The sequence below is a fragment of the Babylonia areolata genome, chromosome 24, assembly GCF_041734735.1.
Source record: "Babylonia areolata isolate BAREFJ2019XMU chromosome 24, ASM4173473v1, whole genome shotgun sequence".
Lineage (NCBI taxonomy): Eukaryota > Metazoa > Mollusca > Gastropoda > Neogastropoda > Buccinidae > Babylonia > Babylonia areolata.
Window position 1 is genome coordinate 23276527 of NC_134899.1, and position 23551 is coordinate 23300077.

Sequence of the window (23551 nt, forward strand, 5' to 3'; positions counted from 1 at the left end):
ATATAAAAATATGAATCGCGCTAAACTTTCCTGTCAATGACTAATGATAAACACTGAGGGAGCCAGCATTAAGTACTGGGAAAAAAAGTCACAAAAAAGAAGAAGAAGAAAAAAAGTCACAGAGGAGATGGGTTTAATTCTAGCTGTCTGCCGGTTTAAATACTCGGTCGTCGAATCAATGAACTTCGTCATCCCTACGAGTCTGACTGCTTGAGTAGCCCATAATATCGACCTACTTTATGATTACTGATGAACTTCACTATGTTTATTTAGTGGCCACATCCCATCAAGCATTCGTGTGTGTGTGTGTGTGTGTGTGTGTGTGTGTGTGTGTGTGTGTGTGTGTGTGTGTGTGTGTGTGTGTGTGTGTGTGTGTGTGGTTCGGAGAGAGATCGAGAGGGAGAATCAATGCATGAATGGTCCAGCTGAAGTGCACATATGGGAGGCTATCGAAAAAGAATAATTGCTATGGTGACGCTATCTTGGTTTGCTCCCTTCCTTTAAAATGTGTGTGGAGGAGTGGAAGAGGGAAGGGGGGCTACATGCCCATAAATTACGTACTGTACATGACCTCGGATATCGTTTTCTTTCCCTCATTTCAATTTCATTATCTAACCTGTTTGTTTCTTTTTTTGTTTCTGCATCAGGTTTGCCCTCTGGCCATTCCCGACAATGTCTTCATTCCTGGCCGGAGTGGGTAAAATGGCTGTGTTGAATAGACGATTGAGGTTTTCGGGGTTTTCCTCCCATTCTTCAGTTTGTTTCTTTCAGGTATTGTATTCGGCATACTAGCTGGATTGTGTCTTCTGCTTGCCCTATCCATGATCCTGGACGGCTGTCTTTTCAGTTGTTCCTTCAGTTTGACTGCATCATGCAGCCGTCACGGTGGGTTTTGAGGGTTTTCTAATGCTCTGAAGTAGGCCTTAACTAGTCTAACTTGTTTCTGGCCTGCATTGAAGGAAGGTCAAGCAGGTATCGCATGGTTTTCGAAGGTGTGTCTTTTGTTGTTCCAAGGATCAGCCTCATAATTATAGCCTTCATTTTCACGGCGGTGAACTCTCAGTTCCGATCTAATTCAGTTTTTAGCCAGGAGGATGCTTTGAGACGGTGAAGAAGATTTGATCATTGAATTCATTGCAGCGAAGATTCCCCCCAGTCTGATTCATCATCCCACCCCGCCCCGTCCTTCTCCGAGTCCACTGACGTCTTCCATGTTTGTTTTCAAGTTGTTTGTCAGTTCAGTCTTTCTCTTTGAAAGAGTGTCAGTGCCGGCACTGATGGCTTTGTAAACTGTATTCATCTCTTGCCAGCTATATTTTTCGCTATGTGACAAGCTTAGTGATGTGACTCAGTCACAGTCATCATGACGGATATCAGTCTTCAGTCCCATTGCTTAACCTAGTGAACTGTATCCGACGGAGTTTCTTTACTGACGGCCGGAGTGGATGGTAATTCCTTTCGGGTAACTGAGTCACTACTGAGAAAATTGTGGCTTCATAAAAGTTAATCAGTTGATGTTCGTCAATCCAGACCCGCCGGGCGGGAACTTCAAGTACCCGGCGCAACTGATTATCAGTCAATATCATCGATATACTGATACACAGCATACATATGAGTACCACTATATTGTTGCACGCACCATTCAAAAAATCTGTTCAGTCACGGTCACTGACACACACCGGCAATTAATGTAACACACCGGCACTAGCACGCACGCACATACACACGACCCGCCGCCGCCACGGTGACCACGACCCCCCTCCCTTCCCCCCTCCCGCGGCGGCCCGAAAATACGCACTAGCACGCATGCACACACATACACACAACGTACGTGACCGTGGCACACACACACACACACACACACACACACACACACACACACTACCGGCACACTGACACACACTACTGAGCTGACGCCGCGACACTCGAGTCAAGCCGGTCACACTGCACTGCCATACACTGACACATTTTGAATTCATGAGACTAGAGAGAGAGAGAGTAAAGAGGCCGAGTGCTGGAACAAAAACACTGCATGAGCGACCATGCAGGCAATTAGTTCAGTCCGACTCCAGTCCATTCCATCGGTCGATCGCGATCCCGTGTCGAAGATTTGTTTGTTAAAAGATTTATTTCATTTCAATTTTTAACTCGAGATCGATGCTCTGAGACGCCTGCGAGGCCTGTTCACCGTCGAGTCTTTTCGCCTGACACTTGCACCCTGCCTACCGCAATTTTTATATTCATTCATAAACAAAAACTATCGATCAAAATAACAAAACCACACGTCTGTGGCATCAACCGATCTGCAACCGTTGAAGGCTGTGGGTTTTGAAGACACTTTAATTTTCCACTTGAAGAAGGAGAGTCAGCAACCTGCTGTTGGTCGTGAAAATCAACGAATAACAAATTTATTTTGTTCAAAGACGCCAAACGGAAACTGCGAAGCATCGAGAACAGAGCCTCAATGACTATATTTAGAACATTCTCGGAAAACGAAAGTTAGGAATGTTCCAGAACATTCCCGAACAGGAACTTCGCTGGGTTTTCCGCTGCGTCACTTCCTTGTCTTTGACTTTTTACGTTTTGTTCATACGCTCAAAAAGAATGTAGTCCTATACTAAAAACTGCTAAATATTAATGAATATTGTTTTTGTTAGCTATTCATTCTAATCACCATTAAAAGAAAGTAATTTTCCACAAACTGTTTGCCTTATTATGAATATAATTGAAAGAAATACTCGATAGAGCCTGAACATAGCGTAGTAATTGAAATATCTCAATGCGTGCTTCATAAAACGCAAATTGTGAAGCTTTCACTTCGCTAATCAGACCAAGCGAGCGTGCTCGACGGACGGGTCGAAGAAAATCTTAACCTACAAAGGTAAGGCTGGTTAGATGAACGATTCCTAGCTAGCAATTTATTGGTCACAGATTATTAACAGCAGTTTCATGAAGATTAGATGTCAGTTTACATTTTATGAATGAAAAGAAAAACTGACATTATTCAACGTCTCACCGGTTTTGTGTTGGCTAAGATTCGCATGCCGGTTGTCCTTTGTTGCTCGTATGCTTTGTTACCGTCATTACGCGTAATGCAATTATAAGGTTGATTTTTTTGTTTTTCGAGACAGACGAATGATCTAAAAGTTTGTGACAATCGATCTCATCAGCATTGGTAGGCAATGGCACCAATTAACATGCAGCATAGTTAATGACTCATGACAAGCACGTGGTTCAGGGCGACTCCACACCTCTTTTTGGTGGAGACAAGTCAAAACATGGGTAATGTTCAACTTTAGAATACGAAACTCAGGGGGGCTGTTTAGACGAAAAACAAAGGGTGTCTTAGGCTCACCTCGATGCGCTAAGTTGAATGGAACCCTCAGCTAAGTTGTACGACCACTACTTTCCCATGAAACTGCGACAATTTTATACACAGTAAGCTCAGCCGATCACAGCCAGAGCAACCACCTGCAAGCCATTTTGACTGCGATCAAAATGGCGTGCAGGTGGAGAAGGAGTACTCAGCTTGCTGTGTATTTGTCGCAGTTTCATGGGAAAGGAGTGGTCCTAGAGCTTAGCTGAGGGTTCCATTCAACTCCGCGCATCGAGGTGAGCCTAAAATACCCTTTGTTTTTCGTCTAAACAGCCCCCCTGAGTTTAGTATTCTAAAGTTGAAGGAACTTGAACATTACCCATGTTATGTAAATGAAAGACGTTAAGGAAGATGTAAAAATAGAATTAGATTCCGACAAGAAGAATGTGGATATGGCCACCATACCGACCGGTGAGCTGACCTGCAACCACAAGTCTGAAACACCGACAACATCAAGTATCAAGTAAAAAACTGGTTCAGGTTCAGTACGTTAACTTCATTATATTGATATTGGTTCACCTTAAAAGTTGGGCAAACCATGGCAACCCTATATTTAATCTCCCAGGGTACCGTCCACTCATTTGAAATATGACAAAATTAATATCTGTTTTTGTTTCCATTTCATCCATATGACGATGACAGGGGGAAATTTAGAATCATTTGAAAATGACTCTTCCAATTTGAAGATTGAAGACTCTCAGGTATTGTGTATAGTTTTGAAAATGAATTTTTATCTGAATAATTTTATTCATCCCTTTTCAAAGTATGTAACTCTAGCATTGGCACCTAAATTTTTACCCAGGAAAACAGTTTCTTTGCTAGCCAGTGACAGTTGAATGCTCATTTAATCAAAAATGCAATATCTGGAAAATGATTCAGCAATGTTTTGATATCTTAAGAAATTTCCTAATGCAGAAATGTCTTTACAAATTCTCATCACGCTGGTGGAGATAACTGATTTATGTCTAGAATCCAGTGCATCCAAATCGACCCTGGAGATTTCTGTGGTCATCTTGGGTCATTGCAAACAGTCGAAAAAAGAATTTGGGAGAGCAGATCAGTTTCTAGAGCATATTTCATGTGATGTGCCTCAATGTCATAATTATGGAACTCTCCCGTGGTCTAGTATTTCATTCCCTTCATTTAAACAGTCTTATGTTCAGTTTTGTGCTTGACTGGTCTTGCATAAAGTTTCTAAATCGATTATCTTGCTTTCAGATGCCAGAACAGAACACTGCTCAGATGGAGGAAACTGAGGTGGAGACCTTTGCCTTCCAGGCAGAGATTGCTCAGCTGATGAGCTTGATCATCAACACCTTCTATTCCAACAAAGAGATCTTTCTTCGTGAGCTTATCTCAAACTCGTCAGATGCCCTGGACAAGATCCGCTATGAGAGCTTGACGGATCCCAGCAAGCTGGACAGTGGCAAAGACCTCCAGATCAAAATTGTGCCTGACAAAGAGCGCAAAACCCTTACCATCGAGGACTCTGGCATCGGCATGACCAAGGCAGACTTGGTCAACAACCTGGGCACCATTGCCAAGTCTGGCACCAAGGCCTTCATGGAGGCTCTGCAGGCTGGTGCTGACATCTCCATGATCGGTCAGTTTGGTGTGGGCTTTTACTCTGCCTACCTGGTGGCTGACCGTGTGGTGGTGGAATCCAAGAACAATGACGACGAGCAATACACTTGGGAATCTGCTGCTGGAGGCTCCTTCACCGTTGCCTCTGCCACTGGTAAGTGCTAACAGGAACTGAAATGTTGGAGAAAATAAAAGTTATGTTGTTTCCTTTCTGTCTTGATCATAAAATGCGTCAACTTTTGTCTACCTTATGTAAAGAAAACTGAAAATTGATCTTTTTTCCTTGGCTGATATTCTTTATCTCTTGGGTGATCTTAGCGCGTTTAGGTGGATTGTGAATATTTTAGGTGCTTTGGTAGGAAAATTTTTTTTTACTGTTGTCAACAGTTCAAGTAACTCATGTCACAAGAGTTGTTGCAAGCAGTGACTGATGGTAAAATATGTTCATATCCTACAGGAGTACCCATGGGGCGAGGCACCCGTATCACTCTGTTCCTGAAGGAAGACCAGCAGGAATACCTGGAAGAGCGCCGCATCAAGGATGTCATCAAGAAACACTCCCAGTTCATCGGCTATCCCATCAAGCTGCTGGTGGAGAAAGAGCGGGACAAGGAAGTGGAGGATGACGAGGAAGAGGAGGAGAAGAAAGAAGAGGACAAGGAGGAGGAGGCCAAGGTTAGTCTGTCTGATCCTTTCAGACAAGCTTTTCTGTACTTTGAAGTATCTCCCAGTCAGCTACTTTCACATTTAACTCTTTTGTCTGTCCCATTCAGCCATGTTCACATTTAACTCTTGTCTTATGGGGCCACTCCCATACTAGTTTTCATGCCATGAAGGCTGGAAGAAGTTAACTTTTGAAGATATCAAGATGGATTATGCTTTGGTGCAAATTGGTATACTTAAGGCACAGGTTCTTCATTTGTTGCTCGCTTTAGCTTGCATTCATCAGTGTGATATCCATAAAACTGAATGACAGGATTTGAATTTGACTTTGGGAATCAGCATAGAAATGTATGGGTCTGTCATAAGATGGGCCTGTCATAAGGTACTGTAGGATGGTCTTTGCCTTGGTGACAGGATAATTGCAGGGTGAGGGGTTAATGTAAGTTTATGGTTTACTCAACAGGATGAGGAGAAGCCCAAGATTGAAGACCTGGATGAGGAAGATGAGGATGAAGACAAGAGCAGCAAGAAGAAGAAGAAGACCATCAAGGAGAAGTACACGGAGGAGGAAGAACTGAACAAGACCAAGCCTCTGTGGACCCGCAACCCTGACGACATCACCTCTGAGGAATACGCAGAGTTCTACAAGTCCTTGACCAATGACTGGGAGGACCATCTGGCTGTCAAGGTAAGGGCTGGTCCAGGTGAACATGAACAACAAGCACAAGAAGACATCACACTGTCCGCCATACACTTGTTTGCAGATTTGTGTTTGGTGTGTTAAATGCCAGTCAATTTGGGACAAGACTGTTGCTTATGATGGTGAATGATGTAGTCCATAGAATATGGGAGGAATGTGTGTGGAGGGCAGGGTTCTTTAAAAAAAAATTTTTTTTACCTCTTCATATACATAGTTTGAAAAGTAAGAAAACTTACTGGTGTAAACCGAGGTAGTAAGAGTCGAAGCAGTGATGTTGGCAGTGCATAGAGTATGGGCATTGCATGTGTACTGATCAAGATCTGGGCTGGCTTCTGGCATTAACAAGGAGTCAGTGAAAGGATAGAAAAAGAGAAAAAGTATATATAAACCAACAACAGACACTACTGTGGGACAGATCAGGAAACCAATATGACTGCTGGGAAACAGGATGCAGCTTCTGTAAAGAGAAGGGAGGTAACTACCAAGAGAGACTTGTTAGCAGCAGGTACTTTAAATTTTTCTGTGTGGGACAACTATTAGTTTGGAAAGGACAGAATCCAGACCTCCATGACAGAGTCTGCACCAGTGGTTCATGGTATGTTAGAGTGAACATTGTTTTGGGGGAAATCTTTATTTTATAGTTACTTTGTTTCATGGTATAGTTTACAATAATAACATAGCCCGATGTACTGTGTGTGTGTGCAGCATTTCTCAGTGGAGGGTCAGTTGGAGTTCCGTGCCCTGCTCTTCATCCCCAAACGGGCCCCCTTCGACATGTTTGAGAACAAGAAGAAGAAGAACAACATCAAGTTGTATGTGCGCCGTGTGTTCATCATGGACAACTGCGAGGAAATCATCCCAGAGTACCTCAACTTTGTCAAGGGTGTGGTGGACTCTGAGGACTTGCCCCTCAACATCTCCCGTGAGATGCTGCAGCAGAGCAAGATCCTCAAGGTGATCCGCAAGAACCTTGTCAAGAAGTGCATGGAGCTCTTTGATGACCTGGCTGAGGACAAAGACAACTACAAGAAGTTCTACGAACAGTTCTCCAAGAACCTCAAGGTGAGGCTGTTTGCTTTTTCTATCACTGTTCAAGTAGGTGGACGTCTTTTTCACTAGTGCACTTGCATTGTGATAGCAAAAGGTTTTGGGTTTGTCTGTGGATGGATGGTTGTAAATAACATTGGTCTCGAAATAAGGCATGAAATACGAGGTTAACGGAAGAAATAATGGGTCTAAGGTTGGAATAAGTACATGTCTCATGGATTTGCTTACCCAGTTCGAATGCTGAACAGTGAAATTCAGTGCAGGTTTGAGCGTTTCTTCTGCATTTTGTACTGGTTCCCCACAGTGTATTTTTGTGTGTGACAAGACTGGGTTTCTTTATAGGCAAGAAATATATTAACACAGAGTATATCTTTTTTGACAGCTGGGCATCCATGAGGACAGCACCAACCGCAAGAAGCTGGCTGATTTCTTGCGCTACCACTCTTCCCAGTCTGCGGATGAGATGGTGACCTTCAAAGAATATGTGTCCCGTATGAAGGACAACCAGAAAGACATCTACTACATCACCGGTAAGTGGACTGGCTGTTGTGTAAAGTGTGAATGTTTTGCTTTCAGTCAGGCAGATTTGGATCATTGTGAAAGTGGAGATTTTGAGGTGGTACATCTCTCTCTGTACTTTCTCAATCGCTTTATATTTTGTTGCAATTGTGAGCTGCTGCCGAACACATCTTGAGGCTTACTAGATCTTAGAAATTTTGACTTTGGTCATGTGCAGAACTGAATGTTTTGTTGTTTCAGGGGAGAGCCGTGAGGCAGTGCAGAACTCTGCCTTTGTGGAGCGTGTGAAGAAGCGAGGCTTTGAGGTGCTGTACATGGTGGACCCCATCGATGAGTACTGCGTGCAGCAGCTGAAGGAGTACGACGGCAAGAACCTGGTGTGTGTCACCAAGGAGGGACTGGAGCTGCCCGAGGATGAGGACGAGAAGAAAAAGTTTGAGGAAGCCAAGGCTGAGTTCGAAGGGCTGTGCAAGGCCATGAAGGAGATCCTGGACAAGAAGGTGGAAAAGGTAGGATAATTGCTAAGTCTTTTTGGAGAAAACATCTTTGAAAAAAAGTAGTTACCATGTTGGAGATTTGAATATTCTCTTGAAAAGTGAAGGTGTCTGGAGCAGGGTTGAATATTTTTCTGTATAATCCTCAGTAAGTGGTTGTAGTTTTGTTGCATTAAAAAAAACACATGTGAACCCTCTTTTTTTCTTTTTTCGAATGATGGGAGTATATGCATGGCAGTTAACTGTAAAAGTTGGGACTATTTTCACTACAAGACTCAAATGTGCTTCATTAGGATCTGTTTGCTTTTCTTTTATGTTTGTAGAATTGATTCTTTACCTCATATTTAGGTACCTGTATGAGCCTTGGATTTGTTTTCACATTTATGATGTTTAACAAGAGAAGTACTCTGCTGTCTTACAGGTGACGGTCTCTCAGCGCTTGGTGTCATCTCCTTGTTGCATTGTGACCTCCCAGTACGGCTGGTCAGCCAACATGGAGCGCATCATGAAGGCCCAGGCCCTGCGAGACACCAGCACCATGGGCTACATGGCTGCCAAGAAACACTTCGAGATCAACCCTGACCACCCCATTGTCAAGACCCTCAAGGTCAAGTGTGATGCTGACAAGAACGACAAATCTGTGAAAGACTTGTGCATGCTGCTGTTTGAAACAGCTCTGCTGTCCTCTGGCTTCACTCTGGAGGACCCCACCTCCCACGCAAACCGCATCCACCGCATGGTCAAGCTCGGTCTGGGTGAGTCGTCATGTCCTGATGGATTACTGTAATGGATGTTATGTTCCATCTGTTCATAATGTCTTTAATGTCACACATTCCAAACTCTAAAGGAACTGTTTTTAAGTCCTAATGAAATGATCAATTTAATTTTGCAGTGTTAGTGTTCTTTTGAAAAAGGACATTTTAATCAAACAAGCACATGCACAGGAACAGTTCAGGAGAGGAATTTGCAGTGGCAAAGATGCACACGTGATACCAAAGCTGGAAGAGTTAAGTTTGCATGAAAGGTAACTGGTGACATGAGATGCTGAAGGAAAATATTTGTCTGTTCACAGGTATTGATGAGGACGACAGTGTGCCAGAGTCTGGTGATGCCCCAACCACAGATGACATGCCCCCATTGGAAGGCGACGAAGACGATGCTTCACGAATGGAAGAGGTTGACTAAACTTGGAACATTCCTGCCGGGTAGACTGACCACAAACAGCTAGGGAGGGAACCGAACAAAGAGAGAGGGCAGGGCGAGGATGGAGTAGTCTGTGCTTATGAGGTTAGGTTTAACTGCTAGTGGGGTGTTGCATCTGGATGCCAAGTGGTCGTGTCCAGACAGTCGAACTTTCTCCAGTGAAGCATTTTCCCATCATGGACTGTTATCTGCACAGAGTACATCCATCTGAAATAACCCCATCCTCTGCACAACAATGGGGATATCTCTTTGTCTAAATATATAGCAAAAACTTAGTTCTTTTTATGTTTTTGACTTGGCATAATATGCTTCTCCAATTATTTGCTAATATGACTCAAGTGAGGGGTTAAGTGTGTTTATTTTTTAAAGGATAGATGGTGCATGTATGGTTCCCTTTGTTTCCCCTACTATGTGTAAGGTCAGGTAGTCCTAGAAACCTTGAGGCAGTTTTCTCAGGTGTGGGTTATGTGTGGTTTTGAGTCAGAAGTGGTTGGGGTGAATCAGATGGTTTGACAGTGTGAACAAATGTGTGTGCCAGTTGGATTTTGATGTGATGGGATGTGGCCATTGTGTGTTTTTTTTCCCATTTGAAATTGCTGTTGTTCCAACAATGTAAGGGTTTACATTCTCATTCCCTTTCATGCAGTTGTATTGTTTTGCATTGGAAGTGTTTTCTTCCGGATGTATGACACTGTGCATTGGCAAAATCAAGAATAAATAATTGAAAATTTTTTTTTGTGAAATATGTTGTATACTTGATCATCTTTACATGCAGAATCATTGATTAGCATATTGCTACTTGTTCTGTTTATCCACATTTTAAAATAGTGAACCCTGCTGATGCTTATATTGGAGATACTTTTCCATCAGTTCTGGTTTCAAGGAGGCATCAAAGCGTACAGACTAATCTGTATACACCACGCCTCCTGCTTTCTAAAATGTTGGGTGGGGTGAGTAAATCATTCACTTGAAATGATTAATTTTGGCCCTATGTGCAATATGCACTTTTATATATACATATATATATAAACATAAGGCATAAACTGATAAAGAATTCTCTGGCAAAATGTGGAGAATCCAGTTAAAACAAATGCACATATTTAAAAAAAAAACTATGGGAGGCTCTGCACAATGGCAACATCACATGCTCTACCCAGGGATAGCAGGCTCTGATTAACACAGAGAAATCATGTGACAAACGGTAATAACAAATTAACATTTAATCACACAAGTATGTTATTTAAACGTAATTTTAGATAGAAAATTTCCTATAAAATCCAATGTTATGAATTTGAGATAGAAATATATTTTCAAGGTAAAATTGCAAAAAGGATTGATGTGAAACTCGTTGAAACGGTGACGTTTGTGAAAGAAATGAATGGAGACCAGGTCATGGAAATCCTGGAAGAAGTGGAATTTGAAAACCTATTTTCTAGGACGGGAATGTCATGGAATTATGGTTGAAGTTTTGAAAAGTCGTTCATTAAAAAAAAGCTGTAAAAAATACAAATGCATGCATTGATTAGTTTATTACTCAAGGAGGCTTCACAGCGTTTGGACAAATCCATGTACGGTAAACCACATCTAAGTGTAACCCAACGCGCTTAGACCTTAAAAACCAAACCAAACCAAACAAAAAACAAAACCAAAAAAAAGCAACCAAACTTGAAAACCCAACAAGACGGTGACAAACAAAAAGATAAGTAATCAAAGAATGAATAAATGTATTGATTGAAGAAAAATTTTTTTATCTTGGACCCTCATCAGTGGTATAATGTTGCTTTTTAAAAAAGTGCAGCTGCAAGGTTTCATCTAAGGGAATAATACCAGTTGTGCGCACTTGTGGTGCTAAGACATTATCATTTATAATTGCGACTTTCTGATTGCTCCACTTTGGACATGCAAAGCACATTGTTTTATCCGCAGAATTAGCCATTTTCATTTTATGATAACAGAAGAAATTTTGTGAGAAAAACAGTTATTTGTTGTTTTGGAAATTCCTGGAAATGGCATGAAAATTTTTTCAAAAGTCAAGAATTATGAACTTTTAAACCAAACCTGTATGGACCCTGTACGTGAGAAAATTAAGACATTTTCCGGATTTAATATATTGTTAAAATTAAATGTAACTTCTGTTTCTAACCTCTTGTAACATTTGCTCTTCGAAAATAATTACTCTAAATTCTGCTTCTTCAAGATCTAATAAAATTAGCTGATCATGACAATTGTTTTAACCCCTAGGCTGCCTGCATGACGAGATAACTCGTCATGGCAAGCATGTATGCTTCGCTGCCTGCATGACGAGATAACTCGTCATCGAAATATTCTGACTTTTCCCTGGTTTGCATTCACTTCCTTGGCAAAAATAGTGGTAGCTTTAGCCTGGGGAATCTCTCTAGATTCTATTCATAGCTAGAAACCCCATCTACGTCATGAAGCAGTCCTTTATTTGAACGTTTTGGTTGGGTCACTGTCCAAGTGTTTGCCTGACTTCTCTCCTCGCTCGCTCAACAAAATGTCGGACTGACGCCGTGTTCAAGACATGCGATCGTGACGAACTAAATCAACCATGATTTCTTTCTTTAGCTGATGCTCAGAAAGAATTGAAGCGTAAATTCGAAGGAGAAGATAGAGATGAACATTTATAGGACGATCTGATAGAAAATAAATGAATAATGAAGAGAGTGGCCACGATGCGACTGTCAGTGAGTGATGCCGGCTGTACAGATCTTAGCAGACGACAGATGACCGAATTAGCAGCAGAGCGATTGTCTTGGCACGCAGCCAACGCGGTCTGATGAGAACTGAATCAAGTGACCGTGTGAGAGGGGTGAGGAGGAGGGGGGTGGAGACTGAGGGGGCGTGGCCTCACATCCATCTTATCACTTGGAGAAGTCACAATGTATTGTGTATCTATCTCTTAAAAAATATATATATATTGTGGTTGTTCTAGTATGATTTTGGGTTTGCAGATATCCATTTGTCCAGAAAATATTATGTTTTTGTGCAAATTACCTGACTAATGTTTGTAATGAACAAGTTGAAAATGTGACAAAAAACAAAACACTGATTTCAAAACAACAGCATGTCACTAAAAATATATAAAATGGGAAAACAGCATGTGTTTTGTATTCTTTATTCATTTACCTTTCAGAAAATATATACTTTTATGGGTCTTTCTCCAATAACAAAGAGCACAGAATTTTTTGAAAATTTATACCCGTTTTTTGTGAAAAAACCCTGGCAAATAGATTTCACTTAAATCTTATTTTCCTGGCAGCGAAAGGGTTAATTATTTAGATATGCTGTCATTCAGGTGATAATTGCCTCAGCTCACTCCAACCAGTAACTCGATTTGGTCCTGAAGTCTTGTGGCTGTTACAAGATGAATCATGTCCAGCTTTTTCAATCAAAGGATCTCCTTTACTTCAATAGATTTTGCTCTGTTGAACATTTAAATGAATGAAAATGAGATCTCTCATGCAGAAAATGAATGAAAATGAAATGGTACAGGGAAGGCTTAGGTTGGAGCACATTGCACCCCCATCAACTGCACGGCTTCACAGCTGATATAATGAATTATGATTACAAACTGAATATATGATTCTCATAATGTCTTACAGACATTCAGGATACAAAGAAAATATGCTTACAAAAGAAATAGATATTATAGACAGACCAGACACACTTTTTAATGTGTGCACACATTCGCACGCACACACATACACTCACACATTGCACAAGTCACAGAAGGTTCTCTGGTCCAGGTAAGCCGTGTGAAAATATGAAGTTAGGCAAGAAAAAAAAAGGTTTGAGTGGTTTTAACATGAACACTCATGGACTGCATCCTCACGTCTGGCCATAAATTTGAAATAAATCGAAAACACATCTTGATTAAACCATTACAGAAAGGTATGGATTCTTGAGTATTACCTAAGACTGGCTCCACCGAACTCGGCTATCGATGACTCTGGCAGGGATGTCCTCCCTGGTGTCTTTGCGGAAAGACAGACGCACAAAATTTCTCTCTTCTTGTCAGCGACGACGGCGTCAAAGGACGCTATCACACTCCCACATGTGGTTTCCGGAGCAGTTACCTCCCTTGGTACGACGGACCGCCGCAACATTCGCCTATGACGGCGCCCGCGACACTTATGGGCCCCTCACACAGCATGCCTCTACCGTCTATGACCTTGCGCAAGGCTTGCTTATGTAGGAATACTCTCTAGCTACTTGGGGAGGACAGTGACTCGCTGGGAAACACGTGTGACTCGCACAACGCACCCAACCCATCTGCAACGACCACAGCACCAAGGGACGTAACTATTACCTCTCTTGGGCGATTATATCGACATATGGAACATTTTCAGCTTCAGCTTCAGCCTCAGAGTTGTGTACAACATCCTTCCCTCGAATACAAACTTGGTAAAATGGGGGAATGCAGAGGGCTCTGTCATAGCAAACAAACAGTGGAACATGTCCTCACCTCATGCAAAGCTGTGTTAAGCCATGGACGGTACACACGGAGGCACAACCAAGTGCTGAAAGAAATTGCACACATGGTGAGCACTGTCCAAGGAGCACACACACTACCACAAGCTCCAGTAGAGTTCCTCTCTGCAGAAGACAATAAAGTCTGGCCAAGAACAGATGTAACATTCAAAGCATGGAAACGTGGGCTGCTGGATGGTGCTGAAGATTGGGAATGCACAGCTGACCTACCTGAGGGGAAGAAACACCCGGAAATCATCAGCAAGAGTGACATGAGACCTTACATAGTACTCCACTCCAAGGCAATGAATAGCCAATTCTGACGGAGCTCACTGTGCCAAATGAAAGCAGAATGGAGGAAGCCAGCATCTACAAGACTGAGTAGTATGCTAGTTTAGCCAGCAGCCTAGAGAAACTGGCTTCCAAGCCAAAGTTCTTGCCATAGAAATTGGTGCAAGAGAGTTTGTGAGCGCATCTGCCTACAAGAAACAGCTGTCGATTTCTGGCAGAGAGAGGAAAAGGGCTCTCAAGGCAATGGCAGAAGCAACAGAAAAGAATTCCAGCTGGATCTAGTCTAGGTGTATGGTCGCTCAGTGGTTAAAACGTCTGCCTGAAAGTTGACTCAGTCCTGAAGTGGCGACCACCCTGGAGGTGTGGGTTCAAACCTGCTGAGGTCCAGAACAAAAAAAAAAAAAAAAAAAAAAAAAAAGGTGGCAATACAAAGGCATCCAGGAGTCCTGACCTGGGTGCAGCCTGGCCCCCTTAGAGTGTAAGGAGTTAAGGGCCGAATCACTTGACTGAGGGGGGCTTCTTCTCTGAAGACCTTGTACTGTCCAGCTCTCCCTAGTTTCTTATCACATATATATATCTAGATATATGGGCGATATAAATAATGTATATATATATATATATATATAGAGAGAGAGAGAGAGAGAGAGAGATGCATATTTTGTGTTTCTGACAAAATATGCAACAGCATCAACAGTTGAAAAAACCAGGCAGAGACATCCGAAGATACAGGCAGACAGGCAATGCTTATTCTGGACATTCTTTATTCAGAGCTGGGAGCAACTGTAGCAACAAAGTGGAAAAGCAGAGTATTTAAATGCTCTCTGAATAAAAGAAAAAAGAACATGTATAATAGTCACAGGCAAATCTGAACAGACATCTAAAAGAATTTCAAATTCAAAGTCATACATTTGCCACTGGAAAGGGCTACAGAAAATATCCTTTGACTTGCAAATCAACTGGGTTTATAAACTGATTGGGATGAAGAGATGAAAACTGAGACAATACTTTTGAGGTGATATGGGTGTGGATAATGATGTCAGGACCTTGACCTTGGGTGGTATTGTTTTTTTGTTTGTTTTTCCATCTCATATTTTTTTCTGGTTTTATTTCATCTCAAAACTGATTGATGAAATTCAGTCTACATACTTTTTGATAATTTGGTATGCTTTACTTCTTTCTTATTGTCAGTGTTCTCCTCAACCTATGACAGGGCCTCTATTCAGCAATCTATAAGATGCACCTCTACCCTCCACTGTAAAACATTTACCATCAAGCCTATCATCAAAAGTGCCATGCAGTCCATAACAAATTAACAAGCTGGTATTGTGGAATGTATTAAAAAGGGTATCACTGGACATGAACATTTCAATGTATGCTCCTTTCCAAAGTGTCAGTGATAATCTGATAAAATCCATGAACCAGTGCAAAATCCCTACAAATGGACAACTGCCGAAAGGATTGGATATTCAGAAAAAAAACAGTTATGAAAGAATGACTCTTATTCTCATGAAGAACTGATCCCCAAATCAGATTTTGTGAGTATGGTGCTACTGAGAATGAGTTGTGCTATTCATTTCAAAAACCCATGACGTGCACTGATGCCTTTATCAACTGAGAAATCAGTTCTTTGGAAAGTCTGAGACACAATCTTAAGAATCCACAAGTCACAAATTCAAATGTGAAACCACCAGCATCCACAAAGTCATGTGCTCATCATACCATAATCATTATTCAAAGTAGTGAACACTGTGCTGGAATTTTTTTGCTATTCCAGAACCAGGCGACTGTGTGTCTATGTGCTGTATGTATGCATGCATATGTGTGCGCACACATGGGAGCATAAGGTAAAAAGTTTGTGGGCATGGATGACAGGCAAAGAATACAACACATACACAAACGTATCACATGTACATACATCTATTAAGAAGAAAATTTTCTTGTCCTCTGTATCTGTATCTGTAGAATACGTTGCTACAGACACTTATGACATAAACGCAATGGTGGGGGGGAGTGCGCAGCCTAGCATTACTGGTGTCCTGAGAGCCGTGCTTTGAAGCTCTCGACAGATGTTGCTGTCACCGTTGCCTCATCCAGATGGTTCCAGTCACGAACAGTGCCAATAAGAAGGAGTTTCTGAACTGCTCAGTCTGAGATCTGCCTACTACAAAGGATCTTGAATTGTTCCTGATGTGATTGGAGATGGCACTTGTTGCGTCGTATTCTTTAAAGTCGCAAGGTTTGATGCAACGTCCTTCTTTGTGTGGAGTCAGGAAACCAGTAGGCGGTATGGCCGGTACTAACCCCTCAACCACCTTGTACAGAAAAGTTAGGCGTAGATCACTTCTACGTTTCTGTAGCGTTGGCAGCTGCAGGGTAGATAACATATTGGTGATGGCACCAGGGGTTCTTGTGGTGTAATCGCCAGTAATAAACCTAGCTGAGAGGCGTTGGATTTTTTCTAGTTGGTTTATATCTTGCTGTAGGTATGGTGACCAGATGATGCATCCATACTCTAAGAGTGGGTGGATGAGGGCTAGATATGTGTTTTTCTTGCAGTGTTGAGGAAAGAAGCGCAGGTTTCTGTGGAGAAAGCCTAAGGCTTTCTTCAAGATGTTGGCAATGTGGGTGCCCCACTTCAGGTCATTGGAAAAGATGATGCCTAGGTATGGGTTGGAGGAAACATGTTGGAGTGGGGTATTACAAAGGGAGTAGTTGTAGCTGGAGGACTGTTGGATGCTGAGGATATAGCATTTCTTTGGGTTGAATTTCATGCCCCAGTCAGAGGCCCAGGTTTTAAGTAGGCAGAAGTCATTTTGAAGTTGTAGGTCCTCTTTTCTGTTCAGATGGTGCAGAACAGTCTGACAATATAAACAGCACCCATCTGCTGTTATGTCCAATGAGAACCGCAAAACTGGTGATAAGGACTTGAAGTGTCTGTTCAAATTAAATGAAAACCATATAGATGTGTATGTCAATTGCATGACTAGCCCTCTGATTAAAACACTGAAAAATAACCAAGCAAACAAAAACTGAAACAACAATAACAGTGTACAGGTTTGACAAATTACATGTTGATAATCATACCTACACTGAGTAAATTCAACAATGCATATCAATGAATGTGAAACATATTACCTTATCAAAAACACACATTAACACATACATGAAAATATACATGTATCGATACACACACATATAATGATATATAAACAAACATGCATGCATGCACATAATCACATCATCATCCTCGTACCAGCCACAATCAATGTACTGATTACTCTGCCACATTATTACTCTGCCGCACACACACGCATCATGCATGCATAGAGTTCAGTCCACTCTCTGCCTTAATTTTTCTGAATAATAAAACACAGACAGGAATCACAGACCAACAGAAACAACACGTCACACAACAAAGAAAGGACAACACATCATGAATTAACAATGCTATCATTGCTGTTGTAAATCAGTTCAGCTAACTGTTGCGTTTAGTTGAAGATTTAGTCTTGGATGGTTTCTGTCCTCCGGAAAACCAGTTGGTGATCATTTCTGACATGTCTGGCACGTTCGGCTTCTGGTTCATTGCGTTCATTTGCTGCTCTAGCTCCTGAAATCACAGTGATGCTCATTAAAAACAACACTTTGACTGTATATGTACAGGAATATTTTCACCCAAGTTATAGGCTCTGGGCTTTTTATGTATATGCCCTCCTTTTTAATCCAACAATGTAGAGATCCAAGGTGTATATAGTTCAGTACTGCACAGTATGTAGTCATTTGAATTACTGTCATATCACCAAGCAAACTGAAAATACAAAGAAAGACTTAAAGAAAAGAAGATGGGGAAAACGAGAATATACACAATATGACAAACAATCAGATGTCTTGACAGAACAGACATGACAGACAACTCAGAATGAACTAAAGAAAAAGCACAAGGTAATAACAAGCACACCATTATCATTAATATCACTGTCAATATGATTATCATTATAAACAGTCGTAGTCTTGAATATTCAATACCTGATAAGAATACAAATATAAGGTGTGCATGTAAAAAAAATTCATAATACCATTTCATAAACAAATAAGATAAGCAAACAATCCTTGCAAACCACATAACCATACTGACCCAAATGTTCCAATTATCATAGAGAAGACCATTTGACATTAAAAAAAAAAAAAAAAAAGACACAAAGAGAGATTGTTTTTTAGTTATTATATCACTCATCACATAGCTCAGGTAAAAAAAAACCCCAAAACAAGCAACCCCCCCCCCCCCCCCCCCCCCCTAAAATCTTGCTCCACCGGTAGAAGAAAATCATTAATGATTCAGTTCCATCTCTCTCTCTCTCTCACACACACAGTAAGTACTCTGCAACATACCCTGCGAGACTCTGGGTCTGCTGAATTCATCATCTTTGGTAGCACCATGATTAGCAGCAGTGGCAACACCATTGTCAGCACCTGCAGTACATGCCACAAACACTCAGTCATTCACAGAATATCTCTCTCTCTCTCTCGCAAGGTAGTGCTTGCACTGTTGTAGTGATCCCATTGACAAACAAACACGTATTATAATTTATATTGTTGCTTGTTTATACCCTCAATGCAATGCTAGGAAAAATACAGCTTTTTTTCTTTTTAGTCTTATTGCTAAGATTAGTAAGAAGGTTTGTGTGAACACAATGTACAGCTAGAAGTTCAAAACAAAGTAACAAAATTAAGCCTGTCAGTATACTATAACTTAATGTAAATTTCAGTTCACATAATTCCAACTGAAAAAGCTTTCCCACTCTCCAACAGCCCCCCCCCTCCAATATTCTAGTTCTTTTATGTAAAAATATAATGTAAGGTGGAGAATGGATGAAGTGCTCATGTTTTATATAGCTGCTAAAATAATCATATAGATAGATAATAAATAGATAGATAAAAAGACAAAGAATAAAAAAAACCCCATACTCAGAAGATAGATAATTTTAGAAGAAAAAACCCATACTCAAAAATTTTAATGAACACTATCTCAGTTCACTTCAGTTACTCAAGGAGGCGTCACTGCGTTCAGACAAATCCATATACACTACACCACATCTGCCAAGCAGATGCCTGACCAGCAGTGTAACCCAACATGCTTAGTCAGGCCTTGAGGGAAAAAAAAACACAAAAAAAGAAATAAAGAACAAACCTATAGAAGTATATATCACTGAAACATTTCTGGTAGCACTAGCAGTGATGATACATTAGGTGTAATAGTCAACTAATGATGCAATGTAAATTCATCTGATTTTAAACTTACTGGACATTAAAATACTTAAATTAACTCAGACTGCAAGATTTCCACTACATTATTTATAATCTGCATTGTGGTCTATGATAGATTTACTTATAGATATGTAACTAGGTTGACAGAAAAAAAAGAATGAAATAAATAGTCAAAGACTAAAACACTCCCACCCCCTGTCCTTTAGAAAATGGAAGTGCAGCCTTTAGTGTTCTATCATCCCTAAGTAACTTAGTGTCTAGTCAGTTTTTTCAATCACTGTGGCACATACAACATACCATTGGATTGAACATAAAATCTGTGATTCTCCACTCCTCTCTCTTCTGGAAGTAAGCTGCTTTGGTCAGTTCTCTGAACTCCAGAGGGTACTGCACAGTCTGCAGCTTTGTGGGCTGCAGACGGTTCACCTTCCGTGCCCGCATCTTGCCTGACGATGCAATGTCCACACGCAGAGGTTCAAACAAGTATGTGGGGCTGGCAATCTGCACCAAATAGGACCCCGATGGGAGACCGCTCACTGAGAAAGAACCATCATTCCTGCAACAGAAAATTTTCAACTAAATTAGATCAGTAGATCCAACCATGACAATGGATTCTTGAACTCAGTAATGACAAAGAGATAGTTCCAAGTAAGTTAGACTAAATTTATTTGACATTGCTTTGGTAAATTTTATAAATAATATTCTTGTAAATCTCTGAATATGACTCCCTTGTTGTCAAATGAGTAAATTGTGCAATTAAAAAAAAAAAGGCAGTCTCATACTTGAGTATCATTCCAATATTTCATAAATAAGTACTGTCCAGGGTTTCATCTGAAAATTCAAAAGCTTAGGATGTATGTTTTACTTCTAGCTCAAGTAAAATCAAAGACATTTTGGAAATCAATGGCACAGTGTCCAAACACTTAAGAAAAAAACCATTTATCTAATTACTAGGTACACTTTCATTGTTTTACTGAAGTATATATTTTTTCAAAGCAATATCTTAGTTATACAGTTACAGAACTTTATGATGCTTTTGTCCAAAGCTATGATGAAACCCTGCCAGTATTACGGCTCAGTGTGTGTTTTATGTGCACCACCTTCTTCATTTTGCAGGCTGTTTCCATGTACTTAGAATTATTTCAGTTCGTTTAGACTGGCTGTGTTCCCTCCTGCTGCAGTCAGCAGTTTTTAACAGTCAGTGGGGAGAGGGAGGTGGGGTATCTAACCTGGGAAACATTGGTAGGTGAGTATTGAGCTACCCTCATCTTGATTATCCAAGCCCTGGACATTGTCAGATTTCGGACAGCATTAACTATTGGTTAGCCGTTAAGCACAAGCTCGTTTTGTTGTTGCCTTTATTCTTTATTTTCTAATTTGAAACCTGTGTCTGCTTGGTGCTCTAAATAGGTTTGAACCAGTATATACACGGTTTACACTGATGCTGTGTGTGTATGTGTGCGTGCACGCCCCAAAAGGAGAAGAGGCGATGAGCATAATAACTTCGGGTGGATGCGCTGAAAGTGGCAAAAATTGAACAAAAAGACATAAATATGATAAAATCCACCTCCGTGATATGGTTTTTGTGATTAATTAGATTTTACCTGAGAAAGCCTCGGTATTTCCCTCCTTCCACAAGAACTCTCGTGTTCGACACCCAGTCTTTTTCTCTCGTGGACGATACGTATGCTTTACCCTCGATCGTGTAACCATGCAAGTTGTTTCTTTCTGCTGCATCAAGAACGACTTCCGAGCAGCGTCCATAGGTTAAAGAAACAATCACAAATAGATTGCAAGTCACAAATTGCAACGCTGAAGCCATGTTGTTTGTGGTGGGAGAGAACTTCTGTGTCTTATTACCAGAATTGTGAATAAAAAATAATACCACACACACACACACACACACACACACACAGACACACACACACACACACACACACACACACACACACACCCACAGAGAGTACATTTGACAATTAAAGAAGAAACTATTAAGAAAGATTCACAGAAGAAACACGGGGGGAGGGGTGCGACGGCCGGGGAGGGGAAACAAGAAAAAAAAACTGAAGCAAAAACAAAACGGCAAAAGAAGAAGAAAAAAAAAAGAATTAAAAAACAGATTCATCATAATTCCTTCTGGGTGAAGTAATAGATTATAAAATGCAGTCTGAACCGATCGACCAGGGCTGTGCACGCTTTCTTCTTTCTTCTTCTTTGAATTTTTCAGAAGAAAGAGAGATGGGAGGTAATCTGTGAGGAAAGGCGATGCTCTGGAATCCCAGGGGACAGTTTTCTCCCCTGTCTGAGTTGACTAATTGGACTGGTGATTGCGTCCTGGACCAGTTTGTAGAGAGGGAAACGCCGGAGAGGAGTGTTAGATTTACGTTCCTGTTGATGGCTTGTCTAGACAGAGGATCAGCTTTGTTTTGTTACGTTTGGTCAGTCTTGCAGCGGCATTTTGTGCTTTCCTGAGTAATCTGCAGATTTCCGGAATTTTTCACGGTGGCGGCCGTGCTACTGTCACCGATACCTCAAGTTGCCATGATCATTCATTCTGCTGTGTGAAGCATTAAGGTAGATGCTTACTGAGCTCGTTAAAGACATTTATCATGGATGTGAAAGCGAATTAAGAGAGATACACTTTTGATACTTTGAAAAACTTTAACTATGTCCCGGCCGGGCCGGAGTCAGCAGTCACTGTGCGGTCCTTAGTATGACTCAATGACATGGGCGAATGTGTCCACACACACACACACACACACACACACACACACACACACACACACCCGATGGTCTCTCTTTATATACTCTATGATTATATACATATCTTTTTATTCACTGTAACAAAATGATAAAACAAAGAAATGATTGCAACTCGTCAGTGGGACAGCAGAGAGAGAGAGAGAGAGAGAGAGAGAGAGAGAGAGAGAGAGAGGGGGGGGGGGGGGGGGCGTGGGGGGGCGAGGGGGGCAGCAACAAAGCAACAACAAAACCCCAAATGAAATAAACTATTCACGTGTCACTACAACCACCCAACCTTACCCAAGTCATGGCCTTTCTCTTTCCTATTTCGAGGCCAAGAAAGAACAAAGGAATGTATATGCAAGAGTAAACTCAGAGAAAATCATGTCATTATTTCGCTTTTTGAATATATAGTTGTTTTTTGGTTACATTAGAGATATTGTATGACTACTCTTTTTTGTCACAACAGATTTCTCTGCAGTTTGTGAAATTCTGACTGCTCTCCCCAGGGAGAGCGGCGCGTCGCTACACTGACAGCGCCACCCATTTTTGTTATGTTTTTGGAACCTGACTAAAGTTTCACTGTTTTGTATTTTTTTCCTGCCTGCAGGTCTAAAAAAAAAAAAAAAAAAAAAAAAAAAAAAAAGTCTCTCCTATCGAAGTGGATTTTTCTTCAGAATTTTGCCAGGGACAACCCTTTTGTTGCCGTGGGTTCTTTTACTGTCGTGCGCTACTGAAGTGCATGCTGCACACGGGACCTCGGTTTATCGTCTCATCCGAATGACTAGCCGCGTCCAGATCTCCACTCAAGGTCTAGTGGAGGGGAAGAAAATACTCAGTGGCGACTGTGCCGTGATTCAAACCAGTGTGCTCAGATTCTCTCGCTTCCTAAGCGGACGCGTTACTGCTGGGCCATCACCCCACATAGTCCAAACTGGACTGATTCCACCCTCACCATACACACAGAAACGCACAGACACGAGATAAACAGACGGTAAGATAGACAGAGATCGAGTGAGAAAGACTTTACACAGTGATGTAACAAGAGATAATCAAAGAAGAAGAAGAAGAAGCATAATACATAATAATACAAGGGAGGTGATAATCATATATACCTATCAGTATCAGTAGCTCAAGGAGGCCTCACTGCGTTCGGACAAAGCCATATACGCTACTGAC

At 41.3% G+C, this 23551-nt stretch overlaps 2 protein-coding genes across 2 annotated transcripts; one reads left to right on the forward strand and one right to left on the reverse strand.

Moving 5' to 3' along the window:
- The first annotated feature begins 2723 nt into the window (after window positions 1–2723).
- Window positions 2724–10317, forward strand: LOC143298992 (heat shock protein 83-like). The gene is made up of 9 exons (XM_076612051.1): window positions 2724–2881; window positions 4595–5114; window positions 5418–5635; window positions 6087–6311; window positions 7029–7385; window positions 7753–7900; window positions 8130–8398; window positions 8805–9138; window positions 9456–10317. Exons 2-9 carry the CDS (start codon window positions 4595–4597, stop codon window positions 9566–9568), a joined length of 2184 nt encoding a protein of 727 aa, XP_076468166.1. The 5' UTR covers window positions 2724–2881; the 3' UTR covers window positions 9569–10317.
- Window positions 10318–15091: 4774 nt separating this feature from the next.
- On the reverse strand, window positions 15092–21468 carry LOC143298815 (endoplasmic reticulum membrane protein complex subunit 7-like). Its single transcript, XM_076611802.1, has 4 exons — window positions 21235–21468; window positions 19928–20186; window positions 18755–18835; window positions 15092–17975 (listed from the first exon to the last, which is right to left on the reverse strand). The coding sequence occupies exons 1-4, from the start codon at window positions 21450–21452 to the stop codon at window positions 17844–17846; spliced, it is 690 nt and encodes a 229-aa protein (XP_076467917.1). The 5' UTR covers window positions 21453–21468; the 3' UTR covers window positions 15092–17843.
- Window positions 21469–23551: the final 2083 nt, after the last annotated feature.

Bases quoted from the DNA above. Each gene is read 5' to 3' on its own strand.
- LOC143298815 (XM_076611802.1), bottom strand. From the start codon at position 21,452: ATGGCTTCAGCGTTGCAATTTGTGACTTGCAATCTATTTGTGATTGTT. The intron at 20,187-21,234 runs GTAAAATCTAAT...TTTCTGTTGCAG, and splicing joins AAATACCGAGGCTTTCTCAG to GAATGATGGTTCTTTCTCAG. The intron at 18,836-19,927 runs GTATGTTGTATG...CATGTACTGCAG, and splicing joins ATTTTATGTTCAATCCAATG to GTGCTGACAATGGTGTTGCC.
- LOC143298992 (XM_076612051.1), top strand. From the start codon at position 4,595: ATGCCAGAACAGAACACTGCTCAGATGGAGGAAACTGAGGTGGAGACC. The intron at 5,636-6,086 runs GTTAGTCTGTCT...TTTACTCAACAG, and splicing joins ACAAGGAGGAGGAGGCCAAG to GATGAGGAGAAGCCCAAGAT. The intron at 7,901-8,129 runs GTAAGTGGACTG...TTGTTGTTTCAG, and splicing joins AGACATCTACTACATCACCG to GGGAGAGCCGTGAGGCAGTG.